We start from the raw sequence: 13,715 nt of genomic DNA, 5'->3' as shown, positions 1-13,715 counted from the left end.
GCAGACCCCGCCCCTACAGGAAATACCTCCAGACGTCATCACCTCGGTCTTACTACGTCATATGTCAACCACTATATAAAAGTATATTAAATATTAAAACAAGTCAGAGGACATTTTTACTGGAACTCTCTTACTGACAGTATACATGGGAGGAAAACATGGATGTTTAAGTATTGTGTGTCCAATAAAAATAAAGAAGTTCACTTTAATCATTTTGCACATCATTTTCCCTTGTAATGCATCAATATGAAGACAAGGGTAAAAAGCCTTGAGCACCTTGTGTGTGTGTGTGTGTGTGTGTGTGTGTGTGTGTGTGGGTGGGTGAATTGACTTCTGTTTTCTGGTGTGAATTGAGTCAGTACTGTTTCTCCAATTTAAGTTATTAGAATGAAAACAAAATGTAATTCTTAAGGACATTATTTGTTATTATGAAAACAAAGGCAAATCTCCAGAAAACACGGTCAATTCTCATAGAACATTTTTATATTCACAGGCAAAAATTCCCTAAAAAATGGCCGAGATATGCAGAATACTTGTTTGAAATTGATAACTTAAGAAATACTCTTTTAGAGCTATTAAAGATCAATATATATTGATAATAATAATCAATAGAGAAAATCACTGTTTTCATATATATATATATATATATATATATATATATATATATATATATATATATATATATATATATATATATATATATATATATATTCATTCAGAATAATGTCGATATATTATCAAACATTATACTGTATATTTAACATAAAAACATTATTCAACAGCAAGGAGCAGCATTTGTTTATTTAAACTCCACCCCCAATTTTATTGAGTATGCGCACTACAGTGCGCCACTTGAATCACATTTGACAACCACAAGAAAAGCTCTTGGACAAAACAACCAAGAAAGCATGTAGACAACAGTTGTCACCAAATACTTTCCTTTGTAAAAGAGTTTTATTTTCCCAGGGTGAACCAAAAGTCACTGTACACTGTAACGACTCACTGCAACTGTAATTATGAAGTCGGATGCGAGATGAATTTGTCTACCATAAAACAAACAGGCCTAGTTCAATATAAATATAGATTTATATTTATATAACTTATATAACTTACATTTATACACACAAGTACAATTTTGCTTTAAAAGGATACTCTACACCTGCCGACGCGTTGCGGAGAATCAGGATGCTGAGGTCCGTTCACCAGCGAAGCGTCCAGCGGCGAGGCGGAGTGATGTTCGCCGGAGCACTGCAGGGGAGCGGAGAGTCTTCTCGCTGACTATTGTGAATCGACGGCGAAGGTAGAGGGCTTCGAGACAAGAGGTAATCGCTGTCTTGAAGGAAGAAATTCTGAGGAAATGGTGTCTGTGCACCTGTTTTATAGCGGTCAGTTGGCGCCGAAACGAGCGGTCAGTTTCGCGCCAAAACAGGCTGGCTCAAACACCATAGCCAATATTAGAATATTGGCGTTATTATAGAGAGGTTTCAAATAGGTCGTGTATGAAGGCACTCCCCATATGCGCAGCATCTCCATAAAGCTTGTCTGCTGAAGGAAGCATGAAGTGCTCTAAAATGTCCCGGTAGACGGCTGCATTGACTCTGGACTTAATAAAGCACAGTGGACCAACACCAGCTGATGACATACCCAAACTCCCCAAACTAACACAGACTGTGGAAACTTCACACTGGACTTCAAGCATCTTGGATTGTGTGCCTCTCCATTCTTCCTCCAGACTCTGGGACCTTGGTTTCCAAATGAGATGCAAAATTTGCTCTCATCAGAAAAGAGGACTTTGGACCACTGAGCAACAGACCAGTTCTTTTTTTCTTTAGCCCAGGAAAGACGTTTGACATTTGAAGCCCATGTCCAGGACCCGTCTGTGTGTGGTGGCTCTTGATGCAGTAACTCCAGCCTCAGTCCACTCCTTGTGAAGCTCCCCACACATTTGAATGGCCTTTTCCTGACAATCCTCTCCAGGCTACAGTCATCCCTGCTGCTTGTGCACCTTTTTCTTCCACACTTTTCCCTTCCACTTAACTTTCTATTAATGTGCTTTGATACAGCACTTTGAGAACATCCAACTTCTTTTGCAATTACCTTTTGAGGCTTTCCCTCCTTGTGGAGGGTGTCAATGATGGTTTTCTGCACAACTGTCAGGTCAGCAGTCTTCCCCATGATTGTGAATTCAACTGAACCAGACTGAGAGACCATTTAAAGGCTCAGGAACCCTTTGCAGGTGTTTAGCTGATTAGAGTGTGACACTTTGAGCCTACAATACTGAACCTTTTCACAATATTCTAATTTTCTGAGATTCTGAATTTGGGGTTTTCATAAGCTGTAAGCCATAATCATCAAAATTATATCAAATAAAGGCTTGAAATATCTTACTTTGCTTGTAATGAGTCTATATAATATATTAGTTTCACCTTTTAAGTTGAATTACTGAAATTAATGAACTTTTGCACGATATTCTAATTTTTCGAGTTTCACCTGTATCAGACAGCGACTAAGGTTATTAGATATAGGTGCTGGGGGGATTACTTGTGAAATGTAATCCGGTACTGATTACAAATGACATGACAAAAATACAATATTATAAAGTAATATTGTAGATTACATTTTTGGGGTAATCAATTTACTTTCAACCTAATTCTCTTTTATGTCACATGTATTTGAGTAGGATAATAATTTTAACATAAAAGTACAAAGAGGAAGAAAAAGTATTTCATTCTTTATTTCTAACAAAAAGAGCTCTTATGACATTTTTTAAAGTGCATTAAATATGTTACATGAATGAAATAAACACTGAATCTAACAGCAATGACAGTGCATGGCCAAAGTTTATAATTCAAAACACTGAGAAAAAGTTCATTTTAAGTGCATAAAACAATAGCAGCATTATGAACATAATGACTATAAAGTCAACTTTATCCTTCCACTCTCACATTAACAGCATCACCCGGTCAGCCTATTTCCACCTGCGTAACATTTCCCGCCTCCGTCCCTCTCTTACTCCAAAAACCACCGCCATCCTGGTTCACAGTCTTATCACATCTCGGTTAGATTATTGCAACTCACTCCTGTTTGGCCTCCCTAATAAGTCGCTCCAGAAGCTGCAGCTCCTACAGAACTCTGCTGCACGCCTGATTACTCAGACCCCTATTTTTCATCATATCACTCCCGTCTTGCAACAACTTCACTGGCTTCCTGTCAAACAGAGGATCATCTTTAAAATACTTCTCATTACTTACAAAGCAGTTCATAACATGGCTCCTCTATATATCTCAGATCTTCTCCATTTAAACATCCCTACTCGTTCACTCCGGTCATCTCACACCTGCCATCTTTCTGTTCCCCTGCTCGTCTTGTCACAATGGGGAACAGGGCGTTTAGTCAGCTCTGCTCCCCATCTTTGGAATTCCCTCCCTCCAGATCTTCGTACCATCAACTCATTTAATCTTTTCAAATCCAAACTCAAAACTCACTTGTTTAGACAATCATATTCCGCCTGACCCATATCACCTCAATGTTGTTTTGCCAATTTTATTGTTTACTGTTTTAATGGTTTTTATCTGTTTTGTACAGTGTCCTTGGGTGTCCTGATAAGGCGCTTTAAATAAAATGTATTATTATTATTATTATTATTATAACAGCAAAATTGCTAGGTCAAAGCTTTCATCTTAAAACACTGAAACACTTGTCCATCACCTATTCTAAAGCTGAGGTGCAAGATATTATCTTTTGAAAAGCAAGAATGTTCTAAAAGAGTCAAATTTTTCAACCAGCAGAGTTCCACCAAGTCACACAAGGAACAATTGTGTAAAGTTTTATGTCAAGTTTCATGCAGTGGACTCCACTGTACGCAGCAATAATAGAGTGATGGGCTTTGTTCCATATTGCTGCACATTTTACAGTTGAACTATTGTGTTCCCTGTGGGCAGGACCTTTAGAGATGGCATCCACTAGATCCTTTGAAGCAATTAAGTTCAATGTGTGAGCAGCTTTAAAGTATAACATATGTCCATCATGATTCAGTAACAGGATTTTAAAAGTTTAGTATTTCCTATAAAGCGGTTCAGAAAATTCCAGTCATTGTAAATATATTTGAGAATACTACACTGCCCTCTTGTGTTCATCAATGTTATTTATTAGAAAAGTGGTTTGCCGACAACATTTTTTAATTTGAAAATTATTTACGATTTGTTGCTGCAGCTTTTATAATAATAATAAAAAAAATTGATGTATTTATTTATTAAAAATAAATATAAATACAAACATAAGTATAAAATTAATAAATACATTTATTAATAATAAGAAATATGCCTCTAAATGAAATATTTAGCATATGGTTTTCAAACCACACACACCTCAACTTAAAATAAAATGAATAAAATAAATTAAAAGAAGCAAAATGATCTTATTGACTATTTTTGTGCATTGGAAACTGCCCCTGTATCAAGGAATAGGCTAAATATTTTAGTTGTTTGGGATTTGCCACAACAGATCTATTTATATATCTATTTAGCTAAACATAATTTCAATTAACAGAAATGTTCTACCGATTTAAAAGTTTTAGCTAAAGGGATAGTTTTCTCACTCTCATGCCATTCAAGATATGCATGACTTTCTTTCTTCTGCAGAACAACAATTAAGATTTTTTTAGAAGAATATCTCAGCTCTGTTGGTCCATACAATACAAGTAAGACCAAACTATAATCTTTCTTTTTCGCTATAAGTCTTGACATCAGCAGTTTCCTTGGTGATCATGATTTCAAGCTTGATAACACTTCCTATTGCACCATCTAGCACTTTTTGTATGCATCAAGCACCAGGAAGTGTAATCGAGCATGAAATCATGATTGCTCATTGAAATGGAAAGATGGTCAGTGAAAAATGACTTATATAGTGGCCTTTTCTCACCCAAAAGCTATTAGGATCACTTCAGATGACATGGATTAAAACCTGGAGTGTTATGGATTACTTGTATGCTGCTTTTATGTGATTTTTGGAGCTTCAAAGTTTTAGCCACCATTCACTTGCATTGTATGGAGATATTTGCCTAAAAATTGTCATTTGTGTTCTGCAGAAGAAAGAAGGCCATACAGATCTGGGATGACATGAGGGTGAGGAAATGACTAAGAGATTTTTTTGTTTTTGGTGAACTATCCCTTTAAAAGTTGAGGATCCTCTACCTTTAATCAGCATAATTCTTATACTGTATATTTCCCATTTATGTGTCAGTGTGTTTGTTTGTTTGTTGCCTGTGAGCAGAGAACTAATAGATTTTAAAGAAATGCATGTGCAACCAGTCCTTTGGGGGAGATACGTATATGTTTCTGTAGATTAAAGCTGTTTTAACAAAGATTGCATCGATTTGCAACTCAACCCTCTTCATGTTGTTTATCCTGGCAATTGGTTTTGTTTTGATCAATAAGAGCAAGCGACCAGTTTGTTTTTATCAATAAATTCAAGCCTCGAGGAACTCTGTTGTGTGGTGAAAGAAAGCTTGCTGGAACTTTGTGCTATTCAGTTAATACATTTTCAACATAAACTGATAGAGAAGTCCTGAATTAACAAGAGTGGTCTAGAAAAAGTGTAATTACCAAAAAGTAGCGCATTAATTGACATAGCATAATTTCACACAGCAGAACAGTCCTGACAATGCTTGCATGCTTGAAATTTCATGTCAGCTTCTAGGCTATATGAAGATTTTATTTTAGTGCAACAAAATCAATGTAAATAAAAGTGGGGCAAAAATACGTGCAAGAGTCACAGGCAGGTAGGCCTACATCAATTTGGGTGAGACATTTTTTTTATCATTTAATTTGGGCCTACACATACAACACCTTGAATTACTGTAAATAAACAAACGTAAATACTATGCTATAGCCACAATGTAATCTTTTTCGTGTTCTGCATTAAGTCAAACAAAAGCATTTTCCACAAGTTGGAAAACTAGATTTTGTTTGCTGATTATTATACCCACTACGCACGCCCCATCCACTTATCTGTAGGAAAATTATGGCGTCATAGTTGTCATGGAATTTGGAATTCGTGCACCATTGAGAGGTCATAAAGCCTGTAATTTGTGGTGGAACGTCTGTCGGTTATATAAAGCCCGTGTTGCTCCAGGTTTTCATGCCTCCGGACGAAGACCATCTCAAGAACACTGTTTGGGATGACAATTCTGCGAAGTATATGAGGTGAAAAGTTTTGCGCTTTACAGGGTGGGGTGGTGTGCGGTAGTTTGACAATTGACATTATATTGCCTCATGTTATATAGATACACACAAACAGACAGGCAGAGTTTGTTGCTAGAGTGTGGTTTTAAAATGAATAAATTTTAATAAATAGATTTATTTAGATTAATCACTCATGACACATTTGGTCCACAGTTCCATCTGGTGGTACCACAGTCTATTGCAGTGTTGAAAACGATAAGGTTAACCACATTGGACCTCAACCACGACACATTATCGATCTTTGTCGATAATTATCGATAATGGTCGATAATCGAATGACACATCTAAAAAAAAAAAAAAAACGTATATATAAAAAATAGAATAATAGAATAGGACCTTTATAATTTTCTTTTTTTTTTTTTTCGTATTTAAAGCTACATTGTGTAACTTTTCTTTTTGTTAAAAAAAAAAAAAATAATTATTTATAAGAGAGTGCAACAAAAATCCATCTTCCAAACCTTGTCTTTACCCAAATACACTTTGAAAAATCTATAATAATGATATTATATTATAAATATTTTAGACGGATTTCACAAGAAATTCATACATACGTCACTCGCCCGTGCTCGTTGACATCATATCCATATACAGAGATAATAAGATCTGGCTTCTGTAGCACGCATGTGGGAGTAGCCAAAGCTGAAAGTTTGTTGTCACAATGAACAAGAAAAATTTACCATGGATCATTCAAAACGGCAAGCCTCCAGGGAGTCAATTTGTAAAAACAAAGAAACCCTGAACAGATCAGAGTCTGCAAGCAAAATGGGAAAGTGACAGAGTTTGTAATATAACCTCTTTTTTCTTACTCAACAAGTAAGATATTGTATTGATATGATTTATGTATAGTTGTGTAATTACACACACTCACACACACACGTCTGTGTCATCGCAGGTCATCGCATATGCCAGCTGCAGCCTTCATCCCACTGAGTGGAACAATCTGAATTACAGTTAATTTGTTTGGAGCTGTTTGGAGCTGTTGGCCTTTAAGTAGGCCATGATAGAGAAATTCTGGAGGTAGAAGTGTACACTGACAATAACCAAAGAATGCATTTGGAGACTGCCAAGCTAAGTGCAGTGGAGCAGCATTGGGCAGCACAGCTGGAAAATTTCAGGTATACTATTCAGTATCCACCTGATTCTACAAATCATAATGCTGATGTACTCTCTAGCTTGCCAGGAAAACAACATGAAGTGGGCATTAGGACTGCATAGGAGGAGGAAATTGAAGCAGATGGTACTGTGCATGGGGAAGACGTGAAAGGTGGAGATGATAATGAGTGTTTGTAATGGCATAGATTACAGCAACAGGATCCTGATTTTACACAATTGTGGAAGTGGAACGATCAAGGTTTCCTGCCACCAACAGCGGTCATATCTCCCCCTGGTTAAAGAGGCTGTTGGGCAAATGTAAAAAGATTGAGGTGGTGGATGGAGCATTGAGACAACTGTTTGAAGAGAGAGACACCAGGGAGATCCACTTCCAGTTGTTAGTACCCCAAACTGAAAAAAGAGCTATTTGGAAGCGCATCAACAACGTGCTGGCCATCTGTGCCTTGAAAAAACAGTATGCACCTTGAAGCTGAGGTTCTTTTGGCCAAAAATGAGACTGTAGCCATTGCTTGTTGGGAAATGCTGGAGCTGAGGGAAGGGCCCCTCTGGTATCTATAATTACATCATATACATTTCAATTAGTTGGCATGGTTTTCCTGTCTTTGAGTCACCCAGCTGATACTTGCCCCTACATATTGATAATGACTGATTTGTTCTCATAGTATGTCATTGCAGTACCAACCATGGACTAAACCGCAGCCACCACAGCAAAAGCAGAATGGCAGAATCTGTTTAAAGTGATTGGCTACCCAGAACGGATTCTTACTGATCAAGGAGGGGAGCCTTTCAGTCATCCCTTTTTGAGGAATTATGCCAAGTTTATGGGTGTCTGCAAAGTCAGACCACCGCATATCACCCACAAGGCAATGGAGCCTGTGAACGGTTTAACCAGACATTGTTGATCCTGTTGGGGACATTGACCACTGAATCCCAGTCCCAATGGTCAAGCAAATTGCCAGTGTTAGTACAGGCCTACAAAAACACAGTGCAACAGGCTTCACTCCAATTTTGTAGTCTTCGGGCGACATTCCTGACTTCCAACTGACTGGTTCCAGGGGGTTTTCCCCCAGCTCTTATGTGTACATTATATGGATGGGTGCAGTACCACCATAAGACCTTGAATCAAGCCTTGCGTGTGGTTAGAAAGAATTTTAACAGCCAACAAGGGCAGGACCAAAACAGATTTGGTCAGTGAGCAAAGTTGAGCCTCCTTCCTGGGGAGCTTGTGCTGCTCCACTAATTCCGATGTAGAGCACACAGCAGGTTGGCCCCACGATGGTTGCCAGTTCCATTTGTGGTGGTCGCTCAGTTACGCCCCAATCATCCTGTGTATGTAATTCAACCAGAAGGCAAAGATGGCCCCACCTGTACAGCTCACAGAAATAATTTGAGAACTTGTCCAGTTGATGCCTTGCAGGAGAAGGGGCTGGACACTTCCGGGGGGCAAACTACTGAATAAAGATCCCCACAATGGCCGTTGGCCTGTATTTGTCTACTACAGAGAGAGTCAGCTACCAGTACTGATGCCCTCAGGGGTAACAACTGAACAGGAGGAACTCCTAGGTCGAGCTGAATCCATGGAAGAGCCAAGGCCCTTCAGACACAAGGAGGCCACCACTCCTGCTGGTCATGTATAATGGCCCAAAATCCCAGAGTTGCATAGATCGCAAAGGGTTTCCAGGTGAATGCAACCTGTAATGTACAGGACAGAGTCCTAGTTAGTTGGGATGACAAAGTTTATAGCCAGTCTCCTTGCCAAAAATGCCCTGCGATCTATTAGACTTGAGCTAATTCCCCCCAGCTGGGACTAATGACTCTGGTTGTGATATATCAGAGCAGACTGGATAAAATGGGCTATAGATGGCTAACAGTTTAGGTGTGGGAGGCATATTTGTGTTATTAAACTATTGCATTTCAGTGATTTTTGAATAGATTTTTTTTTTGCAGTGTTTTTTTTTTTTTTTTGATGGGAGTTGTCACTTAGAAATGCCAATCTCCTTGCCAACAATGCCCTGCAATCGATTGGACTATTAACTTATTCCCCCCAGCTGGGACTAATGACTCTGTCTGTAATTTATCTGAGTAGAATGGAAAAAAGAGGCACCAGCATTCTCTGTAGGAAGCCCATTTGTGGTGGCATGAGGGAATGATGTCTCTACTGTATGAATGATGTTAGCTCCATATGTAATGGTAGCCAGCTGGTAAGTGTAGTGTGTAAACCTCACTCCCCTGTTCTCAAGAGGCTCACTAGCGACTTACGCTAGAGGCTGTAGCCTTTAGCCTCCTCGTTAGTGCGCCCACCTCCCATGCTGAGTCCCTGCTTCAAATACTGCTCAGAGTGGGCCAGGCAGGTCTGGTTACAGTGGTGCTGTGACCCAGATGGGAGTGAGGTTTAGGGGGGTGACTGTAACGGTAGCCAGCTGGTAAGTACCTGTGCAGTGTGTAAACCTCACTCCCCTGGCCTCAAGATGCTCACTAGTGACTGACGCTAGAAGTTGTAGCCTTGTTACCGTGCCTGCCTTCCATGCCGGAGACACTGGTTCAAATCCAGCTAGGAGTGGGTCGAGCAGGACCGGTTACACATACAATACACGCAAATATTAATTGAAGGGACGTTGGCTTTCTGGAGAAATAATTTTTGTTTGCACCTTTTAAAGTACTTTTCCTAATTGGATTGCTTTAATATTGAGGTGCAGTGTCGGAGCAGGCGGCGAGAATGCAGAGAAGACTGATCAGAGGGCGGTTCAGAAAGTCAAATTTCAATGTTTGCTACCTTTGTGCACCATTTAACACTTGTTGTCTAATTTTACTTTAGAGTAAAAGAATCCCTCAAAGCAGAAATGTATTGGACCAGAGACTATTTAGCAGAGATAGGCCACTTCTATTTAAATGAATGGGAGAAAGTGGAACATCCAATGGTCAACGAATGTAGAAAGGAAGTCCCACCTTACAGGTAAAAGAGCCAATCACCTTTTAGATACAGATATCACCTGTCAATCAACTCACTTACGTGCATGCTCATTAGCTTTAAAAGATGGAAAAATGTAGTGTTTTAGCGTAATATGAGGTAAAAAAAGCATAATTTATGATTCCAATGTTAGCACATTATATTGTTGATTTGAAATATGTTCTTTGAACCCAATCTTGACCAACTGTTTTTGAGATTTCGGTGTTTCCCCATTCAAGTAGATAGGAGCTGCACTGGCATGACTGGAAATGGCCTCCCAAAAGTGTTCCAAAGATGGCTGACAGTGGACTGACATGCTAGAAAGACTTTGTTTGCACACTTTATAAACGCGGCTTATGCCAGTACATTCCTTCTAACTCAATGGTTGCCTCTGCTGTTTCCACAAGTCTTTAGACATTTATGCTGGCATTGCACTCTTGTTTAAAGCTCATTGCTGCTCATAGATGGTCATTTAACTTTTTCCTTTCTGCTTAAAAGTCTAAAATGATTGAAAAATTTTAAAATAAAAATTCTAAAAGGAGAAAATTTGTTTCAGAAATCATTTATTAGAGCTGAATCTTTGGAATGTCAGTTGATCTGATTTGACCAGAGACAGAGTAGATGCAGATGATTGTTTTTCTCTTTGTGAAGCATGATGTTAAAATACAAAACATTGATATCCATTTTAAGGCCTTGCTGTCTTTTTTTTATTTATTAATTTATTCCTTCCTACAACAGCAAATTACAGAGGCAGTATTGAAAATAAAAGATTTTCTTTTCTTTCTCATCTTCTCGTAAAAAAAAAATCAGCACAAAATTTGAACGACAGTACAAAAACGAAAAGATAATTGGTCAGATAAATGGGAACTTTAATATAGGAAATCTGTATACCTTTTTCGATAATGAAAACATCTCGATAATTGACCATTTCAGAATCGTATTACATATTCTGAAACTATCAACACTGTCTTTTTTTATTTCAATTTTCTTTTTTACAAATGAATGCTATAAACACAAACTTCATCAAATATATTGATCAGTGCAACATCGTTTCTTTTTAGTTAATGCTACAGTATGCTTTCTCACAGGACCCGACTGAAGTCAGTCACCTTTACAGCTTCAGCTGACACATGTAGCATCGACACGTGGATTCATGTATTCAGGAACTACCGGAAAGAAACAGAAAATGTGTTTGCCACAGTACACAACACAGTACACGAACAAACCAAGAAACTAGTAGAAAACATTAGTATTGTCAGCAATGAAACCCTGTTGTTGGTTAAACTACATGTAAGTCATTGCTAAAGTACAGATTTATCAAACAGTCCTCTAACTTCCGAATCAAAACCAGTGATAGAATGATAATGAGTGATAAAACCAGTATTATAACATTTAATGTCTTTCTTTAATCTGACCCCTTTCCAAAAGCCAATGCCCCATCTTGCGATGCCCGATGATGACAAAAGGTTGTGATTGGACCCTGCGGTTTGAGGCAACAGTCCTTTGGTAAAGACACAAGGCCAATGACAGAATTCAACTATGACATCACTCAGCCAGCAACCATGATGTGATGTCCAAAGCTTGTGCATAGGCAATGCATGATGTGCCAAAACATTTTCAGTACATCTGAATTATATAGCACCACTCTTAAAATGAAGTTTCCCTCTGAAAAGATAGTTTTAGTCAAGGTGGTTGACGGACGGCATGCATTCAAGCGTAACGGATGGTAAAATAAGCACTTTGAAAAGGCAGATGAAATATTTGTGTGGTGATAAACATGTATTTTCTTCTTTTTTGATATGTTGGATTGACAGACATTCTGAAATGTGATTATCATTCTATCTTTGTGCATGAGAGGCTTGCATGTCAGGATATGATGTTAAACTGATATCCAGCCTTATGTCTGATTTACAGGTTAACAAAACATAAAAAAGCAACCGAGCCATTGCAGAGTTCTATTAAACGCATTCTGTTTGAGTATAGGATGCCATTCCCATTTTGAAATGGGATGTGAATGTGCATTGCATTTGTATTAACACCTCTTTTGAACAAGGGCTGCATCTTTTGGGAGGGTAGCAAAATAACCAAACTGGACAGAAATAAAGCATACATTTTTCACTTTCACAAAACAGTCAGACGATTGTATTTACAACATACAACCCAGGAAAAAAGGGATACTGCAGCTTTCTTTTTTGACCTTTTACTCGTTTCTTTGAAAAGGGCATTAAAATATATTAAAACTTATGTACAATATGTAGGATTTTAACATTAAAGCGCTATGACTTTACTGGATTTTGTTTTGCAGATTCGACCAAAAGCCTATTTTGAGAATGAAAGGGTTGAAAACATAAAAAATCAACAGAGGAGGCCAAAAAAGATGTACCAAAGGCACTGACTGAACCATAACCAGAATGCAACAGGATTGGATGATATTTTACCCGTTTGATCCATGATTTACCATGGGGTAATTACCTTCCCTTAGCATTTATGGTTCTTTTTGTTTTTTTGTTTTTTACACATCTCCTTAAAGCACAAAACAATCTTTTAAAATGAAACAAATGATTTTTTTTCCTCCTAGAAAAAAAAAAGATAAATATTTTATAACATTATTTTATATTGGTCTCAACACCAGCATCCGATTGTAAAAATGAGCAACTAAAAATAATACAAATCAATAAAATAAAAAATAAAAATAATAATTTCAATCAGCTGTACATATTTCTCATGTGTAATTTTTGTGTTTTTTCTACATTGAAATCCTTGTATTCAATGTTTTTGTACACAGTGTCCCCTACAGGTAGGTTCCATTCACTGCAGGTCCTGAGAAAAGCATGGCTCAGTCCCAAACCTCCTCCCACTGGTTCACTGAACCACAGAGCCTCCTCAAATCGGAGGGCATCAGCAGTCCATTTTAGCCCGCCCACCCTGAGGAGAGATTCCCTCTCATTGGTTGGCGCTTCACGCTTCTGAATATGAGTTCTGTGAGTTGAGCTTGTCCTTCTTTAACTTGACACCATCCACTAGCTCAAAGTTATAGCTCTCCAGGGCGGATAAGTTCCTATCGGACATGCCGCTGTGGGAGCAGGCACAGTAGAGAACCACGCCGCATATGGCACCGAGGAAGACTCCCAGGGCGCTCATAGCGATGATGGTGATGAGGATGGGGTCCAATGTCTTCAACATGTTTCCCGCTCCACTGATTTCATTGTTCTCCACAATCTCAGGAAAGTCTGTGATGTCTACAACTAAAGAGAGAACAGGAGAGATAAACCACGAGTTGCAAAGACATGCCATATATTTTAGATATACATTTCATGACCCTTCTAATTTTTGTCAGATCTTATTCAGTGTGATTCACACTCCCTCCCATACTGTAACATAAGCCATTTTTAGGGCTCATTTTGATACGGATC

General features: G+C 38.3%; 1 protein-coding gene across 4 annotated transcripts in view; it reads right to left on the bottom strand.

The window, feature by feature from the left end:
- Nucleotides 1–10,859: 10,859 nt before the first annotated feature.
- LOC127634921 (neuropilin-1a) overlaps nt 10,860–13,715 on the bottom strand; it is an 82,516-nt gene continuing 79,660 nt past the window's right edge. For all 4 annotated transcript variants that reach the window (XM_052114677.1, XM_052114676.1, XM_052114678.1 and 1 more), the window contains exon 17: nt 10,860–13,547. In XM_052114677.1, coding sequence (XP_051970637.1) covers nt 13,261–13,547 — 287 coding nt within the window. In that variant the 3' untranslated portion in view covers nt 10,860–13,260. The remainder of the gene's footprint in view (nt 13,548–13,715) is intronic.

Source organism: Xyrauchen texanus, chromosome 42 (assembly GCF_025860055.1).
Source record: "Xyrauchen texanus isolate HMW12.3.18 chromosome 42, RBS_HiC_50CHRs, whole genome shotgun sequence".
NCBI lineage: Eukaryota > Metazoa > Chordata > Actinopteri > Cypriniformes > Catostomidae > Xyrauchen > Xyrauchen texanus.
The sequence above is the reverse complement of the archived record's forward strand: the minus strand, read 5'-3'. Positions and strand labels throughout refer to the sequence as shown.